Here is a 23,557-nt window from a genome sequence, read left to right on the forward strand (position 1 = left end):
CAGGATTCATCCTTGACAAGAACTAAATGGGCTTTAAACCAAACCATACAAGGTAACAGCAGCCAATGCTGAGGTATGTCAAGGAATCCAAGGAGTGATTGAGGAGTTTATAAGAGAGAGAGAGAGAGAGAGAGAGAGAGAGAGAGAGAGAGAGAGAGAGAGAGAGAGAGAGAGAGCTCTGTGTGAGACAAAGTCCTGTCGGCATGAAAATCAAGAGGGTCAACTATCAGCCCCCACTGTCTGCTGAGTCACTGGAGAAAGAAGTCTGCCAGTGAATGTTTGGAGTATTAGCTCAAAACTAACTGACGGGACATTGGCAGGGTCTCTATAATATAAACTCCCTCAGTAGTTGTGCCGCTGACTTCCAAACATTCAAGTAAACAGAGGAAGCAAAGTTTGTATGTGTGGAAAACAGACTCCTGCATTAGTCAGGCAATCATGCTTTTGGTCAAATATTACCAACATGGGGGGCATAGCCGCACAATTTATTGGAAGAGACCTCAGTGACAGAAAGGTGATTGCTTTGTTATGTATAAGAGGGTCAGCCAAACCCATTTCTCATATCTATGGTGGCACTGCCAAAACAGTCTGGAAAAAAGACATCATCAATCAAGGGCAATTGTGGACAAAAAGTTCAAGGCAGTCCTATTGGATATATGCTTTCAAACAGCAGACAGTGGGGGTCATTTATCAACACTGGCCAAATTTGCACATGGGCAGTAACCCATGGCAACCAATCAAATTGCTGCATTCATTGTTCTACTTGCAGCTGGCTTCAAAAAGCTAATCACTGATTGGTTGCTCTAGGTAACTGCCCATGGGCAAATTTGCCCAGTGTTGACAAATGAGCCCCAGTAAGTTCAAGGCTTTGCCTGGTTGCTATGGGTTACGAGACCTGAAGCAAACATTGTAACTTTATTACTGTTTAGTAACATGAGTTGTACTGTACTCAAGGCAATTCTGGACCTGGCGGCTGGAAACTTCCCTCTGAAATTATATGGTTCAAGTCCCACATTACGTGTGACCTCTTTAGGGTATTCGATTATTGTTTTCCTTTGTTGGCATTTATATTGTAGGAGAAAACCAGATTAGCAAGAGGGAAACCATACAGACAACATTCCCTGGTTGCCCCTTCACTGCAGTTCTAACCACAGTTTCTTTATAGTTTTCTTTGTGTTGATATTTTCCCAGTAAACAATAATTTCTTATTGATAATTCAACAATTAAAAGACATGGAACTATTTTTCATTCAAACCATCAAATGTGTAAGAACCCATCCCTGGGAGATAAACATTTGCTTCTCCGGTTCATTCCATTAGAGAATGTCTCCCGGGTCATGTGAGATATGGCGCCTGTCATGTAACAATACAATCATCTCATAAGGTCAATGCAATATTGCCGGGCTTCAATCAAGGGCAGGTTAAAATGTTCAAGGTTCATGCTGAGAGAACGTTCGATTTCGAGCAACCAATGTCCTGTCTGTTGTGATCCGTAATATAATTCCATTTATTAATATTGCAAGGGGTGACAGTATCAGTAGCTGGTGAACCAGATATAAATCTTATTTGTGCTCTCAGGAGCGAGGGTGCAGGAAGGATTTTGTTTGAAAGTCTGGAGAATATTACCTGTGGCTTAGATTTAAAGGAAAACTATACCCCCCAAACAATGTAGGTCTCTATTAAAAGATACTGAGTAAAACAGCTCATATGTAAAACCCTGCTTCATGTAAATGAACCATTATCATAATAATATACTTATTTAGTAGTATGTGCCATTGGGTAATCATAAATAGAAAATTGCCATTTTAAAAAATAAGGGCCGCCCCCTGAGATCGTAAGATTCACTGTGCACACATACAAACCACATGTAAGGTCACATGAGCCAATTAACAGACAGAGTTCTGCCTTTTGCTTCCTCACTTCTTCCTGTTACAGTTAGTGTTGTAGTATTTCTGGTCAGGTGATCTCTGAGGCAGCACAGATAGAGTCACGAAATGGTGGTTCAAGGCAAGAGATGTAAAAGAGCAATATTTATGTAAATATATATTCCAGTTTGGTAAGATTCTTTAATATGTCATTCAATTTGATATAAACTATCTGTTGCTTAAGTATTTATTTTGGGGGTATAGTTTTCCTTTAATATGGTTCTGCAGATCTCTCTAATATTTGGTGGCTGGGAGCAGCTACAAGCCAGTCTTAGTGAACGGTAGCCAGCCATAAAGCGAGATAAATTTTCTGCTATGTAGTATTCTACTTACTGAATGTCCGGATGATTTCACTTGCACGGCTGAGTGGACTCTCCCCAAATGAATTCACGGCTTTGACTGCAAATTGGTACTTGGTGTTTGGAGTCAGACCCTTTAGGACCATGGAATTGATTTGTATCTGGTCTCTTATGGGAATCCAAATCTCGTCAAGTTCTGGCCTGAAATGAATAATATTAATAAATATACTAAGCATGAATGTCTCACTAAAGCAGCGGTTGCTTGAATATAATGTATGTATAATAATAATAATGTGATAAAAGGTGCGAAGTGTGCTCCATTCCTGTAACCGGGCAGCTTTTACAAGTGACATGTTTAAAAGCAAATTTGGCTGAAAGGGTTTACTAGACAAGGAGCAACATTTGTGCCATTATTGCAAGATGCATTATTCAGCAGCTAGATGCTTCCATTCCATGTCCAAATAATCAGATTAGGGTAGCTGTATGGATCAGTTTTCATTATGGTGGTATCTGCTTTTCATTGTAGTGTAAAGCTAGACCTTCTTGCCTGGTAATGTTGCCATAGAAGTGATTTTAGGTGATAGCCTGGGATTAGGTGTATAAAGCACAAAATGCTTAAGGATGTACCTCACCTAATATGTGGATAACTATTACTGCGCATGACCTCATGGGTGCCTATTCTAACAAGTCTTCTTTCTGATTTAGCGATAGGCCAAATTTGGTCGTTTGTCCCCTGTTCCAACAATTAGATCATAACAGCTGCCTATGCAGGCTCACTAAAACAGGACTGTATCCATAATTCAGTAATTGATCCCCTGGTTCAAAAACAACCAATAAACTGTCAACTCACTCTGGAGAGGGTCGTAAACGCATCCCATGTACGACAACTGAAATGCAGTAGGTGTTTCCAGAGATTATCCACAACCCCATGACAAGAACCTACTATATATATCAGTTATACTCAAAATGTTATCCTACAACTTCTGCCGCAAATACACACAGCTCATAGGCCCTGAGAGGCCCAAGGCTGGACATACTGAAGTAAATAGAGTTTTACTGATATGGGCTGAACATGAGTTCACCAAAGGGCACCGGAGAAATACAATACGGACACACACTTTCATGAGCAGGAGAATAACTGTATCCAGAAAGTAGATCAGCTATATCTTTTCTTGGTAACTATATATGTGGTATAGCAGCTTCTTTCAGATCTGTTCTGATCAGTGCTGATTGGCTGGATGGCCAAATTAGGCATTTTGTGTGTAGCCCATAGATATTCCTGTGCATGAATCATTCAAGCTTAAGTCTATTGGAGCATATTTGGTGTCTACAGATGGTTGAAGCTTGGGTGCAGTTTATGGAGGACACAAGACTTGCCTCCTACTGAGAGAAACCAGAAGAGGGGGCCAGAACTACAGTAATCGAGTTCCATAAAATGTAAGAGAGTTGACAATCATTGTACTACTGATATATAGACAATAACAATTATCTTGACCCCCAAAACCCAGAGTTGGAACCTCTACACTAAAAACAGCTGAAAATTGAAAATGGTTTGTAAGGTGGGTGAGGTGGTTTGTCATGAGATTTTCTTCCCTCTCAATGAATGATGTAACAGGTGACGGGTGGCTCTGTTTTTTATTTATAGATGGACTTAATCTATTTGTTTGAGCGGTGGAAGGGTTGTTTTTTCTCTCAAATAGTTCTTCCTCTCTAACAGACAAGAGCTTATTCCACTGACTTTGTAACATGGTGTTGAAAATATAAACGAGAACGCAACAGGAATTTACTCTGCAACCACTAAAAGTTTCCATACCCCCCAGGCATTATGGATAAGAGGTTTCAATGAACATAAATGAATGCAAATGAGAGTACTAAGCACTAAACTGGATGTAAAATTGGGCACACATGGATGTTATTTGGAATAGTATTTGAGCAATACATGCTCCTTGGAAAGGCAAAAAAATAAAATCCCATTTTTACTTTCTTTAATGAAAAAGAAACCTATCTCCAATATACTTTAATTAAAAAATGTGTACCTGATTGTATGCAGTGAAATTCTCCCTTCATTTACTGCTGTGGATAGAAATTGTCAGATGGTCCCTAACTGCTCTGCAGGGAAACAATCATACTTATGAACAGCAGGGGGAGCCCCCGCCTTACTTCCCAGCCATGCAGAACTCAAGCAGCTTTGTTTATTTCCCTGTAGAGCATTTGGCGACTGTGTAGAGATTTGCATTGGATTTTATTTTTGCCTTTACATTCCCTTTAGGGCAGAGACACACGTGGAGATTCAGGGAGATTAGTCACCCAGCGACAAATCGCCTCCGGGCAACTTCTTCTTTCCTTGTGAGGTGACTTCGGAAAAAACGAAGCGTTTAGAGTGCCTTCCCGCCGGCAATGTCGATTCTAGCCAGCAGGAAGGCAGTTTCGGGAGATTAGCCGCCCAAAGAAGAGGTGATTTGTCGTCGGGCGACTATATCTCCCCAAATCTCCACGTGTGTTTCTGCCCTTACTGTTTCCAACTCCAGCTGCAGGGACAAAGATCATGGAGCCAGATTTAAACAGATAAACTGGGATTCTATTTGGAGGATTATTTTGCTGCAGCCACTGGTTCTGCAGAGTTGGAGAAAGTTTGTATTAAACAATATAATATATAAAAAACAAATTAGATTACATGACAACACAGGACCCAGTGCAGTCTGTATATTCTGATTATTAATCAGTCTTGCTGTATTGGCTTCTGGCAGAAATGATTTGACTTGTGCTGTTTTGATAATTTATGTAGATCCCTAAGCAGCCCAGACCACACTGAGCATGTGCACAGTCTTAGTCTTGCAAAGATGTTTAACAAAGTTACAAGATGGTGACCCCCTGTGGCCAACTTTGAAAGCATAAATTATTTGTTTGATTAGGCTTGTGGTGCAACAAATTCATGTTTAGTATACAAAATAAATCATTTCTAGCCTTATTATATTTTAGAGTTTTCCTCCCCTTTAAAGCAACAGAACCCTAGAATTACAGGCTGAACCTGGTGAAAATTCCAGTGTTTCCTTAGCCGATTGCATCAATAGTTTGCACTAAGTAATCCATTTAATAATGCCGTGCTCTGGAAGTGACACCATTCAAACGCAAAGGCAGGGGGATATTTATGTGTGCCAAAATTTGCACACAACTTTCAAAAACAGACACTAACTTCTATCCTTACCCTCAAGGAGTGGCGAAATCAAGTGAATGCTTTTACACTGGAATTCTGGGGAGGGGATCACTGCATTATGGGTAACAAAAATGGAGTTTGCGTTCAATTTTTGCACTTAGACACTGCATTGCCTTTTTTTTAATATTCCATATTGCAGTGTAAAAGCTTCAACCAATCAATTAGCTAAAATCATCATGGGCATGGACCATTGTATAAGGGTCTACTAATAGTTCTACTAATGTTCTTATAGGTTCTGATATGAAAATGCTTCAATAAAAATGGCCTGAAAAAAAAATGATTTTCTTTAATACTGGACTTTATAAAAATCTGAATCAGAACCAGTAATTTGTGCAATTATATGAAGGGCTGTTATTTGCAAGTTGACCAAGTGATTGGAACTACGAGAGGCACACGAGAGACTCTGCAACAGCTGATTGCCTTCATTATAATACCCACCACCAAGAAGAGAGCAGTTGTTTTCCTGTACAATGTGATGTCCTTTTTTGTTTGATACCCCCTTGTTTGTGAATTGTGAAACACTTGCATTAGAGTCAGGGCACAAGCTCAGATTCAGGGAGATTAGTCGCCCGGCGACAAAGTTCCTCTTCTTCAGGCGACTAATCTCCCCGAACTGCCTTCCCACCGGCTAGAATGTAAATCGCCGGCAAGATGGCACTTTGCGATTCGTTTTCGTAAGTCGCTCGAAGTTTCCTCGTGAGGCAACTTCAGGCAACTTTGGAAAAGAAAGCAATTTGAGTGCGATTTACATTCTAGCCGGCAGGAGGCAGTTCGGGGAGATTAGTTGCCTTAAAGGAGAGATTTGTCGCCGGGCGACTTATCTCCCCGAATCAGAGCGTGTGCCCTGACTCTTAAAGGAAAACTATACCCCCAAAATGAACACTTAAGCAACAGATAGTTTATATCATATTAAGTGGCATATTAAAGAATCTTACCGAACTGGAATATATATTTAAGTAAATATTGCCCTTTTACATCTCTTGCCTTGAACCACCATTACGTGATGGTCTGTGTGCTGCCTCAGAGATCACCTGACCAGAAATACTGCAGCTCTAACTGTAACAGGAAGAATGTTTTGTTTGGTATGTTTGTGTGCACAGTGAATCGTACGATCCCAGGGGGTGGCCCATATTTTTTAAAATGGCATTTTTCTATTTATGATTACCCAATGGCACATACTACTAAAAAAGTATATTATTATGAAAATGGTTTATTTACATGAAGCAGTGTGTTACATATGAGCTGTTTTATGCAATATCTTTTTATAGAGAACTACATTGTTTGGGGGTATAGTTTTCCTTTAAGCATCTATTACCTGTCATTAATTGCAGGATGAGTCCCAGGAGGGAGACTGATTTGTACTTTTTCCTATCAAAAGTATCGGTATATAGAGAATCATACACAGAAGTCACCCGAAAGATACAGAACAGAGCCATGACTTGTGTTTTTTTTATTTTATTTCACTGCAGAACAGTGTCCTTATTTAGCCACGTGCAAGAGAGTTTTATGGAAGATGATTTCCAGGTGGCCTTTCACTCATAAATGCAGGAAATGACACCCATTAAGCAGTTATTGCAGAACAAAAAACTGAGCAATGTCTAGAAATGTTCATTGAAAAGGGAAAATTCCTGTCTAGTCTTTAGTTGATTTGAGCGGTAACTCGTCAGTGTTGTCCCAAAATAATCCTTCCATCCTGACAAAATGGCAATGACTCTGCCGAGGTCCTGCTTGTGACTGTAACATTGGTTTTCCACCCTTATAATCCAAATGACTTGGTCAATGGAGGTGACAGTCAAAGCCTGTTCATATATGGCCGAATTTAGGTTTTAAAGCTTTTGAATTGTCTGATATGCAGATGGGCTCAGGGGCAGGCAGCATCTACAACTTTCTGAATTCCTCCTGGAATCAACTGCACCTGTAAGTCCAACCTATTGACTTTACCTTTAAAACCTCCAACTCCAGATTCTCTTTTCTGTTTAAACTTGGGCTTTGCATCTGAGTGTGATTTTCCTCCTTGTATGAATGCTGCCTGCAATGAACTTTGTTGAACTCACAATTCTAGTGAGACCTTCCATCTGGTTCATCCAACCTCATTTAATAGCAATAAACACATTGCCTTGCTGGGTTCCTGTCAGCATGTTAAGGTGGCCATACACGGGCCGATAAAAGCTGCTAACAGACCGTGTCGGCAGTTTATTGGCCCGTGTATGGGCCCCCGACGGGCTTCCCCGATCGAGATCTGGCCGAAAGTCAGCCAGATCTCGATCGGATGGGACGAAAAATCCCGTCGGATCGCGGGCGCATTTATTCTTTGATGCGGTCCCGCGATCTGACCGCCCATTACTATTCATTAGGATCCGATCGTTGGGCCCTAGGGCCCACGATCGGATCAGCCCGATATTGCCCACCTCAAGGTGGGCATATTGGGGAGAGATCTGCTCGTTTGGCGACATCGCCAAATGAGTGGATCTCTCCGTGTATGGCCACCTTTACAGCCTTCCCTCATTGCATTCACAAGTGCGTTCCTTTAAGCAAATGTTCTGCATTTCTTGTATTACTGCCCGTGTGTCTGTGTGCAGGAACAGCTGGTGAAGTGCCAGCTAAATAAGTACTTGAAAGCATCTGTTTAAACAAACTGTACCCATGCACTCAATTATACCACAAATGAGGAACGCTACAATGGGCAATAACATAATTGCAGAATTCAACAGTTCTACCGACAACAAAATAAGCTATAAAGTATCAAGACATTGATTTGTTTAAAAACCCCTTTTCCTAAACTCAAAGGGAACTGATAAACCTTTAATAAGAAAAGGTATCTGTCATGTTGTGCAGTAAAATAGGAGGGTATAGCTTCTGTTTGCAATAGGAATTCTATGTACACTGCAGTCTTTTTTACTTTAGGTTTGGACTGGGCTGGTAGGAAAATTCCCCAGGGTCAGAACTACCAGGGGTGCGGTGGGTGCTTGCCCCTTGGTCCTCCACCCCTCAGGGCCTGTAGGATGATTGTGTCAAAGTGAATACAGAATATGGAGGGGGAAGGGGTGGCCCAGGGGCCTGCACCCACGGCTGGGTACTACTAGTATGAAAAATATCACCGGTACACAAGACATACGTTTAGCTGGGCAAACCCTTGCAATTTTATTTAATGCATGGTGCAACGTTTCAGGGACACTCCCCTTTATCAAGCAGTGTCATTTCTTGTGTGCCGGTGATATTCTTCATACGCTGTACTGACGGTTGCCTATCCCCCGTCACGGAGCACCAAGAGGAGATTCTTGGGAACGTTAGGTTATCTCCATTTTTCTTTGGAAATGGGTACTACTAGTTCCAGTATTGGAAATCCTAATGGACACAGTAGCTTCAGGGCCCTTGCCTTCCTAAGATTTGTGGCACAGGGTGACAGTTTGCCGGTGACTGGACGTTCACAGACATTAGCAATAGCAGTGCCAGCAAGAGCAGGTCCAGTGGGGGGGGCAGAGTCCTTCATGCCTCAGTTACTGGGCCCCAGATACACCATTCCGATACTGCTACAAATCAAGATAACAGCTTAACCTTCTATAAGTAAATCTTTTCCACCCATGAGAATTAGGTCATAACAAACCCAAGGAGATTACAGAAAAGGTTGGGAAGAACATATGTAAACTATAGTAGCTCTATGCACATTGCCATGATTCTCTTCCGGACCTTCCTTTGTAGGTGAAACTGCCCAGGACTCTACATGTGGAGAGTCCTGGGCAGTGTACAGAGCAGCAATGGTTGTTGGGGAGAGCAGGAGGAGAAGCAATATAAGAAGGTGACAGTAGGGTAAGATGACAACAAAAATGGTGATAGTAAGGTAAGATGGTGACAGTGATGCTTTAGCAGCTAAGGGCCGTCGGCTTGATCATTTTACTTTTAATAAATAATGTCAATCCAAAAACCCAACTTGGCCAAAGCTCCCCCAAAACTAAAAATAGCCTTGGTAACATTTACAAATACTTGGCCAAGCTTTCTCATACATGGTCATAGTCATACATTTCCCCCCCACCTTGTTATCTGTTCATATAAACTGATTCAGGAGTTTCAAAAAAATGAACAATACAAATATGTATCATTGTTAGACAACAGCATCTTTAAAACTCCTGGCTATGATTATTTCCTCTGCCCACCCTAGCCGCCAACAGTCATTCATAGCTTTCTCCTCACGTCCCTTCTGTAAACATTTTTACTGAAATGTATAGAATTTCATTCTCTTTGTGCACTTTCCCTCGAGGCTGGCTTTTTTCATTACCAAACTACACGAGCTTCCAACAACAGACGACTCTTACACTTGGAGAAGTACTTATTATCAGTTATTTATGAAGTGCCAAACAAGTGCCAATACAAGAGGTGACGTTTTTTTTGCAATTTCAAGCTTGCTATTAAAAAAAAAACATCATGAAGAAATTATGTAGACTATATACACAGGGCTAAACAAAAAGAAAAAAGAACGACCCATAGTGTTGCACCAACCCACTTTTTTGATCTGAGGTCCCAAAAGATATAAATAAAACTTAACTTTTATTAATTAACCACATAAAATTGATATGAAACAAAAGAGTGTATAATAAATATATACAACACTCTGATTGAGGATGGCTTTCAAACAGGACTTATCACTAAAAGTGAACATAAAGCTTTACTAAACACTTCCTCTACCACCCCGACTTTTTATATGTTACCAAAGGTACATAAAAACATAACAAAACCACCTGGACGTCCGATTGTATCAGGTAATGGCAACTTATGTGAAAGAGCTAGCCAATACATAGATACTAAATTAAGGAATTTTGTAACTAATCTCCCGTCATATATTCGGGATACAGGGGATCTGCTTTCAAAATTGCAAGATATTAAAACTGAGGAAGGAACCTTTCTGGTTGGCTGCGATGTAGAATCCTTATATTCGTCAATTTCTCACAAACATGGCTTACAGGCTGTTCGATTCTTCATGGAGACGGAAAGTAACTGGGATGGCCAGTATATTGATTTTGTAACCGAATTAACCCAGTTCTGTCTAAATCATAATTTTTTTGTATTTAATGATAAGTTCTATTTGCAGATGAGAGGGGTGGCTATGGGAGCTGCATTCGCGCCCACCTATGCTAACCTATTCATGGGTTGGTGGGAAGCCTCCTGGGTGTTTGGTGATTTGTTGTCCAAATTTACCAAACATATAGCTACCTGGTTTCGCTATATTGATGACCTGGTTTTTCTATGGACCGGTAGCCGAGAATGTCTAGATGAATTCCTGCTGGAATTGAATAATAATGATCTAAACATTAGATTAACACACATAATCAGTGATCATAAGCTGGACTTTCTAGATGTCACATTAATTCTGAATAGTGATGGTACAATATCCACAGATTTATACAGAAAATCTACCGCTACCAACTCCATACTTCATTTTCAGAGTCATCACCCTATTTCAACGAAAAGGGGAATTCCGGTTGGTGAATTTCTCAGATTACGCCGGAATTGTTCAGATTTGGCCACCTTTAAACTTCGAGCAAATGAACTTACAGAGAGACTCAAGGCAAGGGGTTACTCCCATACGATTATTCAGAAAGCCTATCATAGGGCGATTAAGACACCAAGAAACAATCTATTGAACAAAATAAAGGACACTGGCAATGGGTCGGAACAACCGACAAGATTTATCAGTACATATTGCAGACAGTGGCCACACATCAATTCTGTTTTGAGTAAACATTGGCATATATTACTCACTGACCCTATTTTAGCCACATTGATAAGCTCTCGCCCACAACTATGTAGCCGCAGAGCTCCCAACTTACGAGATCGCTTAGTGAAAAGTCATTTTTCAAGACAGAAGACTAAACCCATAAGATCAGGCTCATTTCCATGTGGGAATTGCAAAGCGTGCAAGTATATACGCAACAAATCGTCAGTCGTGGACAGATTTGGCAAATCACATAAGGTCACACATTATTTTTCCTGTAACACGACCAACGTAATATACATGTTAACTTGCCCATGCAACAAAATGTACATTGGAAAGACCAATCGTGCCTTCAAGAAGAGAATTCTTGAGCATGTATCAAGTATAGATAATGCTCTAGACTGGATAAAGGTGAACAAAAAACTCCCTCCAGTAAGTAGGCATTTTATGGAAAATCACAATAGCTCAAGCAAAGGACTGCATGCCGCTGGTCTATTTAATATTAATTTGGGGATTAGGGGTGGTGACTTGGAAACGTCACTCCTGTCCAAAGAAAGCGAATTAATTTTCCTAATGAATACTTTAAGCCCACATGGTCTCAACGAGAGTATCATCATGAATATTTTTATTTAACTTAATTTGTGACTATTATATCCTTAATTTCATATTATTTAATAAATTTATGGGTTTATGCTATTTAATAGGTTACTTTACACAATACAACAATAGCCATTATTTCAAATATGGCAGATCTAATAGTGAAATTCCTCAGTTTGATACTTTGTTGTCATTAGAATTTTGTGTCTTACTTTGTTGCAAAATAATTTTGCTTACTCAGTATACTGTTCTGAATGAACATAGGGCTGTTACACTGCATGAAACATTGCTCCGCCCTTAATTCCATGATTGGACAGTTCAAATCCTGAGAGGCGTCTACCTCTCTATTTAAACCTGCACCTTTCTGAGCGCCAAAAATTGCCTTTGATAAAGCTCGCAGGTTGGCGAGCGAAACGCGCGTCAGGCGCTTCTTAATTTATTTTAAAATCGTTAGGTCAAACGGGAATGAATGGGTACTGGTGAAAGGGCGGAAGGGTGGAAGGGAGGTTTGGGAAACCGCGTCCTTTAGAATCTAGCCCAATGTATTCCGCTAGCAGGATACACTGTCGCTAGTCGGATACACTGTTTCAAGTTCCTCTGTTCAACGCTAAGAAGGGGAGGTGTGGGAGGAACAGGGGCAGCGTGAACAGCACCGTCTGATTGATTCTCCTTTCGGCACTGACAACAGTGTCGCATCAGTCGGCTGCTTATATATACGGCGCTCTTGCTCTAACTTTAAGGAGAGGGGAGCGGGACCCAAGAAGGCACTTAATTTTGAGGTCTCCAATAATTGTCCGCATTAACCCCACTTGCGCCGTCATATGGCTAAATATATGTGGCCATATATTAACGCACAAATAGCTTAGGATATAAGCGTGTGTTGCCACATTCTGGCCTAATTATCCATATAGGACATATAGTGACCCATACTTTCATTCGGTCCGCCAGGGCCGCTTATACAATGGTTAACCAGTACCCTGCTGTATGTGAGAATATAGGAAGATAATAAGTGTGATTGATAACACTAATTCACTAGACTTTCTCAGTCTACAGTTACCGTTCCTGAGCTGCTGACTCAGTGTCGATTCAGCTCATGTATCTAACCTCGTTTTTAATATTTATTATACACTCTTTTGTTTCATATCAATTTTATGTGGTTAATTAATAAAAGTTAAGTTTTATTTATATCTTTTGGGACCTCAGATCAAAAAAGTGGGTTGGTGCAACACTATGGGTCGTTCTTTTTTCTTTTTGTTTAGTTATATATATCTTATGACCCTGCACACCACTGTATGTTACTAATCTCAATCAACGGAAGGTGCTACCTACTTTTCTTTTCACCTATATACACAGGGCCATCTAGAAAATGGGATTTATGGAATCAAGTAAAATTCTGTATATGCAGATTCTCTTACTTGGATGGATTCTGTTCTCAAATTAGCCTTGGTCACTAGTCTATAAAAACTATGTTATTCCTTTGTTCAGGGTTCTGAGTCTTTGTAAGTTCAAAGTGAGTAGCTGGTGAGGTGTACGGGTCTCTTAAAGCGATCATACACAGGGATATGGCGATGTAGACAAAAGAGAGTATCTCTCCTTGATATGCCCACATTGAAGTGGGCGATATTGGGCTGATCCGGATTAGAAAGGAGGCCAAACAGGCGGTCAGATTGCGGGACCACATCAACGAATAGATGTGGCCGCAATCCGGCGTGATTTTTAACCCTACCTGATCGACATCTGCCCGACTTTCGGCCAGATATCAATCGGGGACGCCAGTTGGATTGCCCCACACATGGGCCAATAAGCTGACGATTTAGTCTGTCGCAGCTTTTATCAGCCCATGTATGGGGGCCTTTAGACAAATTCATTTTGTACTTCAGTTGTAACAGCCTATGAAAGTATGAGGTTAAACTAGTCAATATTGCATTTGGGAGTCTACTATAGTTCATGGTATCTGCCAAGGGTGAACATATTTGTCCTGCTCCTATAAGCAGAGAATATGGAAGGTTAACTGGAGATTAACCTGCCCATATTGAGAAGAACTGCAATTTATCAGAATAAAATTCTACTGGAGAAGTCAACTTGTCTACTGCCTTCCCAAATAAAATCCCCATGTTCCACTACTCCTCTGCCTTCTCTCTTCATTATGCCAGGAACATAATTCCCTCTCTCTTATGTAGGTGACCTATGTCATTTGGGAAAGTGGTATTCCAAATGATCTAGGCAGGGTCAGACTAGGGGGTCTGCCACCCTGGTGGCCCCACACCCACTTGGGGGACCCGTCCCGGTCTTGAGCACATCCAGAGGCCACAACCCTCCCTCTGCTGCCCTGCCACATGTACCTTTTTACTTCTGTCCTTTGCGGGCGTGTTCGGGGGGAGGTCAGGGGGAGAGCGGTGAGCACCCAAATATTTCAGTGGGGATGCTTGGGAGCAGGTCTGGGTCAACAAGGCCCACCGGGTTTTTCATGGTGTCCCACTTGCCCAGTCCAACCTCCCAAATAAAGAGAACAAAGTGGAAAGACATCCAGGCTATTTATCCCTGGCCGATCTATAACGGCAAGAGACACACGCTAAGATTTGGGGAGATTAGTCGCCCAGCAACAAATCTCCTCTTCTTCAGGGCGACTAATCTCCCCGAACTGCCTCCCGCCGGCTATAGTGTAAATTGCTAGCGGGATGGCAATCGGTGTGCTTCATTTTCCTGAAGTTGCCTCACGAGGAAACTTCGGGCAACTTTAGAAAACAAAGGGCTCCAAGTGCCATCCAGCCGGCGATTAAGATTCTAGCCTGGGGGAGGCAGTTTGGGGAGATTGAAGAGAAGTAATTCACCGGCACAACTTGGGTAATGCTGGCATGCTTGACAAAGGGGTTAGGCCCCGAAACATTGCATGCCACAATAAACTAGCAAGGGTTTTCCATGCCAGCATTACCCGAGTTGTGCTGGTGAATCACTTCTCTTCTATTTGGATCACAAGGTCGCCGATTCCTCTTTCACGGGGCACCGGGGATTCTCATTGATCGGACGGCCAGGGTGTGTGAGGGTAATTCTTTCTCTCTAGTTTTGGGAGATTAGTTGACCCCGAAGAAGAGGAGATTTATCGCCGGGCGACTAAATCTCCCCGAATCCGAGCATCTCTGCCCTTAAGGGTACCCAGTAGACTGAGGTGTTACACATGATGGTGAGACTATACGTTTGCAAGATTCTGTCTCCTATCATCCAACTAGGTATTTCTGTGTGAGTACCTTGAATCAACCAATCAGTGCCAAATGCAATTTCCTCATCCTTATTTAGTGCTATTAGGATGTTCAATAAATCCATCATTTATGGTGAAGAACAACTGCTCAGTTTATATCTTTCATTTTATTATTCCGTTTCCTGGGACAATACATACACAGTGGATGATTATTATGTTTCTCGGTCCATCCCCCTATCCTTAGAACATTGATTTCAAGTAATGAAGACCAGTGTAAAATGATCTGAATCTAGAATGAAAATATTAAAAAGAGATTTCTTAAGAACAACTCCCTAACGGACATGATTAGTCAAGCACCACAGAAAAAGCAAAGAGTCTGTTTCACAGATATTTATTGCAATTTGATGCCACTTCTAATGAATGGAAAGTTAAGCAATTAGTTTGTTTACATGGTACAGTGATTTTGCACCGTATTACAAATGTCTGAAAAACAATGGTACTGGAAGAAACATGTTTTTTACCTTCAGGATTCTCAGTAGTTTTGGGTTCTTTACGCTGGTATTCGATAGTTTTCGGGTCACAAATTCGAAAAGTTAAGTTTTTGTAGCGACAATTCGAATTGATGCTCGATTTTGTCGCAAATTTTTTTATTGGTAAATTGAGGGGATTCGGGTTTCAGAGTTCGGTTGAATTTATTTTTTCTGGTGGTCAGAATGATGCTGGAATTATGGGAAAATAGTACAGGTATAGGGATTATTACCCTTTATGCTCGCGACCTGGGGTTTTCCAAATAAGGGATTTTACTTTAATTTGGATCCCCATACCTTAAATATGCTGAAAATAATTTAAACAGTAAATAAACCCAATAGGCTGGTTTTGCTTTCAATAAGGATTAATTATATCTTCGTTTGGATTAAGTACAAGGTACTGTTCAATTATTACAGATAAAAAGGGAATATGTTTTACCATTTTATATTATTTGATTAAAATGAAGAACCTCAGAGCTTTATGGATAATGGGTTTTCTGGATAATGGGTCCTATAGCTGTAAATTTGGATGGGGCAGGAAGTTGGGTGGAAGATGGGTATGGGAGTGCACTGAGCCGATCAGAAGGGGAGGGCCCGGCGCACTCGGAGGGGCAGATTTATCAAAGGTCGAGGTGAATTTTTCGATTTCAAAAAATTCAAATTTCTAGGTAACAGTCCAAGTTCGAAAATTCGAATATCGAAATTTATCATGTACTGTCTCTTTAAAAATTCAACTTCGTCCATTCGCCATCTAAAACCTGCCAAATTGCTGTTTTAGCCTATGGGGAACCTCCTAGAACCTACTTGGAATCAATTGGTGGACTTTGAAAAATCAAAGGGTTTTTTTGGGGAAAAACTTTGAATCGAATTCGATCGAATGCACTATTCCTTCGATTCATATGATTTGAATTCAGGCAAATAAGGAGCTATTGGATCGAAAAAGGACCTATGCGGCCAAAAAAAAAAACTTTGACTTAATTTCGGTTGGTCTTTTTGAATTTCGAAGTTTTTCAAATTCGAAATTCAACCCTTATAATATAAATATGCCCTTGAGAGTAAGGGTGACTGGCTATAGGAAGCTACACAGGCTTTAAATCATTAAAATAAGGCCGTGTTTAAGCAGGTCTTTAGTTTCCCTTTATTTATTATTAAAAGGAGGAACAATGAAGAATAATTCATTATAACAAGTGCCAATCTTATACCAACCTGATATATTCCATTGAGTAATACTGGACTGAGGGGCTTCCTTCACTGGTGTTTTGCTGCCACGAAACAGCGACCTCCGTATCAGAAACAACCACCACCTGCGGCTGGGACGGGGAACCGGGGGCCATGCAGCTCTCTTAGGAACAACAAATAATAAAAAAAAAAAAGATCAAAATTGGACCAATCAATAGCTTGATTCACATTCCAGACACAAGAGCAAAGCCTTTCGGAAATCCAAGAGACACAGTAAATTAAAGCAACGTATAAATTAGAAGAGAAAAGCCGATCATTACGAGAGCCCACAGTAAATCGCGGTTAATGCGCCAGGGCCAGGTATAAGCTGTAAATTATTACACCATTGATTTATGATATTCATCACACTGGGAGAAGCTTATTTGTGAGATACTGCTACAACAACCCATAAAGAAGAAAATCAATCACAGCTCTTCGCTAAGTGTGATTTGTGGGTGTGGTGTTTATACAAATGGCCTGTAGATGTCACTGTGCTCATACTTATACTGTGCATCCTGGTAGCTTAAAAGTGAGAGTGAAAGCTTACTGTTGTGTAATGCCTGCATGACTCTGCTAATAAAGCACTGTTATACTCTACTCATCCTCAGCACTGTTATACTCTACTCATCCTCGGCTACCCAAAACATAACAGTAGGTAATGGGAAACCAGCAATGGAGACTGGGAGCTGTGATTGCTGTGATTACACTGGGTACATTACACCAATTCACAATATATAGAATGTGCCGCTAACAAATGATCTTGGACAAAAACCTTCACTAAAAATTCATAATGATATTTTCCCGGTACCTTTATACAAAGATAGTAACCTGCAGTGCACCAGTTCCTCTGTAAGTTTAGTGGTGAAGTTTCTGTTTTTCATTGGGGGGCAGTTACTATTGCAGAAGTGCAAGACCCCTTAGTGATGATCTGCGATGGTGCTTGGTGCAAGTTGCAGTGCGCAGTGTCAGGGGGTGCACCACGTGCCCAGGCAGACGTAGAAAATAAATAAAGGGCACAAAACCAAAGTACTTTAAAGGTGAAGGAAAGTCCTCTTGCGCTTGGGGGTGCCAAATGTTAGTCACCCCCAAGTGATTGTATTTACTTACCTGAAACCCCAGGCTGGTGCTCCTATCAGCAGAAAACTGCACCGGCCCAGGGTTATACCAGTGAGCACCATGGGGCGCTCCTCTTCCTGCTTCTTCTTTCTTCAAATTTCCCGGGGCAGACGCATTCGCAGTAGAGCGAAATAGCCGACTTTTTTTGCTAAAGTTCGGATTTTCACTCTACTGCGCATGCGCTCCGTGGTGCTCACTGGTATAACCCCAGGCCGGTGCAGTTTTCTGCTGATAGGAGCACCAGCCTGGGGTTTCAGGTAAGTAGATACAATCACTTGGGGGTACCTAACATTTGGCACCACCAAATGCAAGACGACTTTCTTTCTCCTTTAAAGAAACCCACACAGACACATGGGAGACACACAAGACACAACAGATACTGGGACCCCTGTGCTATGAGACGTGTGTAATAACCATTGGGATTTGTGTATGATCTACAGACAGGAAGTTTACATGACTGAGCTTTTTACCTTGAGATAATGTGGAGACATCCCTTGGCATACTTGGTCTGCCTTTTCCTGCCCAGCTGTAAGCTCCTACGCTCACCCGATGTAAGGTGCCAGGCATTAAATCCCCTAGGATCACTTCCTGATGGGAGACAGACAGAAAACCTCTTAAAGGATTTAAATGAGAGGCTGGAAACCAATTGAAACTCACTTAAAATCCATACCATAGTAATGGACAGATTTATCAAGGGTCGAACTTTTTTTGGACCCCCATAACTTTGAAATTTGAATAAAAAAAAGACCAATCAAAATTTATTAATCATAACATTTATAAAATCATTTTTAAAAGTTTTTAACTTTGGGCAAATAGGCTGTATTCGAAATGTTAAGGTACTTACAAAAGTCACCAGCGCATCCAGTTGCCCCTGTAATAGGGAAAAGAAGGAAGGAAATAAAACCACATGAATTCCATCAGAGAATAAGTATTGAGCTTGCCTTAGGGTCCTTACACACGGGGGGGTTTTACATGCTCTCCCCTGCGTTGTGCTTTCTTCCGTTCTGCCTCAGGGGAGCACAGTAGAAGACACACTCAATTATTGTGAAGGGGGCTGTACTCACACAGATACATGTATGCGACAAACGCAGGTCTGTGTACAGTACCCCTTTCACAATAATTGAGTGTGTCTTCTACTGTGCTCCCCTGAGGCAGAACGGAAGAAAGAGCAACGCAGGGGAGAGCAGGCAAAAACAGCCGTGTGTAAGATCCCTTATAAAGTCTCCGTTGGCCAATTATCAATACAATTATATAGAAGCTTCCCACTGAGCAATGTGATTTGGGTAAAATGCCCATAGTTGGCACACAGGGGAGAATAATATGATCCCAGAACATGAGATTACCCTGAGCATTACTATATAAACTATAGTAGTACTTATCTGTTATCTACTGTGTATCCTGTGCTTGAATGGCTGCCCCCATGGCTACACAGCAGTTTGTTTATATAAACTATACTAGTACTTATCCGTTATCTACTGTGTATCCTGTGCTTGAATGGCTGCCCCCATGGCTACACAGCAGTTTGTTTATATAAACTATACTAGTACTTATCCGTTATCTACTGTGTATCCTGTGCTTGAATGGCTGCCCCCATGGCTACACAGCAGTTTGTTTATATAAACTATACTAGTACTTATCCGTTATCTACTGTGTATCCTGTGCTTGAATGGCTGCCCCCATGGCTACACAGCAGTTTGTTTATATAAACTATACTAGTACTTATCCGTTATCTACTGTGTATCCTGTGCTTGAATGGCTGCCCCCATGGTTACACAGCAGCTTGTTTATATAAACTATAGTAGTACTTATCTGTTATCTACTGTGTATCCTGTGCTTGAATGGCTGCCCCCATGGCTACACAGCAGCTTGTTTATATAAACTATAGTAGTATTATCTGTTATCTACTGTGTATCCTGTGCTTGAATGGCTGCCCCCATGGCTACACAGCAGCTTGTTTATATAAACTATAGTAGTACTTATCTGTTATCTACTGTGTATCCTGTGCTTGAATGGATTTGTAATATCCCTAACTACAGCCCTTGGCCCGTCCCCAATCTGCTCTAAATTTACCTTTTCTTCGCCGCCTGGCCAATTGCATGCTCTAACCCCGCCCCCTTTGGCATCATGCCCCACCCCTTTGGCATCACATCACGCCCCCTTTGATGTTACACCCCACCCCTCTTTACCGCCCACAGCACCGGCTGGTGCAAATTTTATTGAAAGGTGGCAACCCTAGCTGTGAGTCAAAATTGGCCCTGGCATTCGAAGTACTCAGAGGCCCAAATAGTCCTCCACCAGCCCACTAAACAGTGTATAGGACCTTACAGCAGCCCCTCTGGCATTTGCCAGAACCCACAGATTGCCAGTCAGGGCCTGCCAGTAGCACTGTATACATAAAGAAGCTGAAAACAATAAAAAAAATAGTTCCAAAAGTACCTTTTTTTAGCACCCATTTTCTATTTACAGGCATGTTTTTACTAGTAGCAGTGGCAGGGCCTTGCTAGAAATAGTTGTTTAGAGAACAATCTCCTGTTCTGTTATAAAAACCTTGTAATAAACCAACATGGTTTCCAGAGGGTTGGGAAAAATCCTCCAGTCTTTTGCAAACTTACCAGTGTTAACGTATCCAGTTTAATGGGAACGTCTTGCGTGAGCTGCTTCACATGTTTGCCATTAATGACTTCTGTATAAAAAACCTAAAAAAAATTAAATTATAATATTTACAGTTAAAATGTTATTACAATGAGTAGACCAGCTTGTTACGGCATTTGCCCATCATGATAATGAAAGCTTTTACAATATCACATAAGATAATTGCTGTCTGAAATTTTGTTTAAACCGATGGTGAGTGGTCACTGAGAGGGAGAAGCACCTTGTCCAGTGCAACCGGGCCCCCCAGCAAAAAAATCTTCAGAGGGGCCCGGTGCACTCCAATCCTCATCCTCCGACCCACTTCTGACCACGCCCAATTCTCACCCCACCCACTTCCTCACCTGACTCCGCCCACTAGAGTCCCCCTTCCCCCCGCAGGTAGCGGGGAGGAGGGGGTTTCCTTATTAGCTATAGAGTAAGCAGAGTTTGTTTGTGCTATAGTTAGGCCTCTGACGTTGGGTTTGGAGTGCTGACTAATACCACCATGTGCATGGGCCTGGCTGGGCAGCCCTCTTTCCAAACCCCTTAAAATTGTTTACCTTTTAGTTTTAGAATGATGAGTGAAATTCTGAGACAATTTGCAATCGGTTTTGATTTTATATTACTTGCAGTTTCTGGTTGCTAGCGTCCAAATTCCTCTAGCAACCATGCACTGATTTGACTAATAAACTATCATATGCAGTGCTGGGCCAAGCCGACTGGGCGCCCTAGGCAACCCAGCCAGCCACTGCACTCCCCTCCGTGCTCGTGTGCGTGTGGAAGGGAGAGGGAGGGGAAAACCTGAAGGGCAGAGCTCCAGAAGGGAAGGGACCGGGAGGGTAGGGGAGATCGCCAGAGGGGAGGGGAAAAACCTGGAGGAGAGGGGGGAGGGATGGGAAAAAGCAGAAGGGGAGGGGAGAAAGCTGGAAGGGAATGGAGAGGGAGTGCAAAAATGGACTAGGGGTAGGCAGAGGACAGGTACCTGCCCAGTGCTCCCCTTTCGTTGCACCCTAGGCAGGTGCCTCTTCTGCCTACCCCTAGTTCCGGCCCTGGGCATATGAATAGGAGAGGCCTGAATAAAATGATGAGTAATAAAAAAGTAGCAATAACAATTAGGGATACACTGAATTCACTATTTTGGATTCAGCCAAACCCTGGAATACTTTGCGAAAGATTCGGCCAAATACTGAACCGAATCCGAATCCTAATTTGCATATGCTAATTTGGGGTGGGGAGGGGAAAACATTTTTTACTTCCTTATTTTGTGACAAAAAGTCATGCAATTTCACTCCCTGCCCCTAATTTGCATATGCAGTTCAAAGATTCAAAGTTCATTTAACTTTGTCCCTGCTGAGTAGAATACATGAGTTTCATTACAGGCAGCTGTTAGAATTGATACAATAGTTGCCATTTTCTTTGCTGAAATCCAGCCTTTTTAAGGGCATGAAAAGGCAAAAAAATAAAATCCCAGACCACACTGAGCATGTGCACAGTCTTAGTCTTGCAAAGATGTATAACAAAGTTACAAGATGGTGACCCCCTGTTGCCAACTTTGAAAGCAAAAATTATTTGTTTGATTAGGCTTGTGGTGCAGTAAGTTCGTGTGTATATTTAGTATACAAAATACAGCATTTCTAGCCTTATTCTATTTTAGACTTTACATGCCCTTCAACAGTTCTTCTCTTTCTTCATCATTTGAAATCCAGTGGAATGAGGGACTAAACACTGATGTTACAAATTGTAACAACTTCTCCACAGTTTACAGACAGCATGCAGGAACTACATAACCCATAATGCATTGCACTGTGATTTTCCTTTCCTTATTGAAATCACATGTGCAGGGAATTGTGGGGTTTGGAGGATGCAGGCTGAGGACAGATGGCTGTTGATACAAAGTAACAGTAGTCAGTCAGCTCAGCAAAGTAGTCAGACAAGATCAGCAGCAGAGCAGGGGGCTAGGCTTAGGGAACTGTCAGAAACCATTAAAAATCATGATAAGTCTGCATATTTTCTTATTAATGTATATTGCAAAGTTGCTTGAAATTATGTTTACTTTTCAAAAAGCTTCAGTTACATTTGTGTGGAGTTCCCCTTTAAACCTAGATTTTGAAAAAAACAGTAAAAAAATTAAAAATGGAAATTAATTGAAAAAAGTCTTTAAATCTGGAAATAATTGAACTGAAAAAAACTGTTTGAAAGATGAACAACCCCTTTAAGTATTCCCAAAAGCCTGCATTTTGATATCTACTAAGTCAGCTAATAAAAGGTATAATCTGCTCTAAATTCTCTGGGTTCGCTCTATGGCTAACCTGGTACAACATATTGCTAGTATCGTTTATTATATTACAGGTATGGGACATGTTATTCAAAATGCTCAGGGCCTGGGTTTTCTGGCTGAGAGATCTTTCTGTTATTTGGATCTACATACTTTAAAAAATAATTTAAACATGAAATAAATCCAGTAGAATTGTTCTGCCCCCAATAAGGATTAATTATATCTTAGTTGGGGTCAAGTAGAAGGTAATGTTTTATTATTACAGAGAAAAAGGAAATCCTTTGAATTATGGGAGATGGCCTTCCTGCTAGGGATGGGCGAATTTGACCCATTTAGTTTCACCAAAAATTTGCCACTGGCGAAATGTCGCTGATGCCCATTAAAGTCTATGGGCGTCAAAATAATTTTGTCACGCGGCGAATTTTTTTTGACGCGCGTCTTTTTATTTTGACGCACAACTCCATACAAGCCTATCTGCGTCATTTTTTCGGCGAAACAAGGCGAAAAATGTTGCCCATCCCTACTTCCTGCAATTCAGAGCTTTTCAGATAGTGGGTTTCTGGATAATGGATTCCATACCTGTAAAATCTCATCTGTTCCCTACTATTTAAGGTTGTTCTAGATCAGTGATCCCTAACCAGTCACTCACCAACCCCTTGGATGTTGCTCCCAGTGACCTACAGCAGAGGCAAGTTTTGGTTGCATAAAAAACAGGCAGAGCCTCCTGTATGCTGCCAGTCCACATAGGGGCTACCAAATAGTCAATTGCATCCTTTATTTGGCACCCCCAGGAACTTGTTTCATGCCTGTGTTGCTCCTCAACTCTTTTTACATTTGAATGTGGCTCATGGGT

General features: G+C 41.4%; 1 protein-coding gene across 4 annotated transcripts in view; it reads right to left on the reverse strand.

The window, feature by feature from the left end:
- egflam.S (EGF-like, fibronectin type III and laminin G domains S homeolog) overlaps positions 1–23,557 on the reverse strand; it is a 90,812-nt gene that overhangs the window by 31,373 nt on the left and 35,882 nt on the right. For 3 of the 4 annotated variants that reach the window (XM_041580590.1, XM_041580588.1, XM_018244515.2), the window contains 5 exons: positions 20,411–20,494; positions 18,643–18,669; positions 18,269–18,386; positions 16,671–16,806; positions 2,258–2,424 (listed from right to left, as the gene is read on the reverse strand). In XM_041580590.1, coding sequence (XP_041436524.1) covers positions 2,258–2,424; positions 16,671–16,806; positions 18,269–18,386; positions 18,643–18,669; positions 20,411–20,494 — 532 coding nt within the window. The remainder of the gene's footprint in view (positions 1–2,257; positions 2,425–16,670; positions 16,807–18,268; positions 18,387–18,642; positions 18,670–20,410; positions 20,495–23,557) is intronic. The other variant, XM_018244516.2, reaches the window with a different exon arrangement.

Source organism: Xenopus laevis, chromosome 1S, assembly GCF_017654675.1.
Source record: "Xenopus laevis strain J_2021 chromosome 1S, Xenopus_laevis_v10.1, whole genome shotgun sequence".
NCBI lineage: Eukaryota > Metazoa > Chordata > Amphibia > Anura > Pipidae > Xenopus > Xenopus laevis.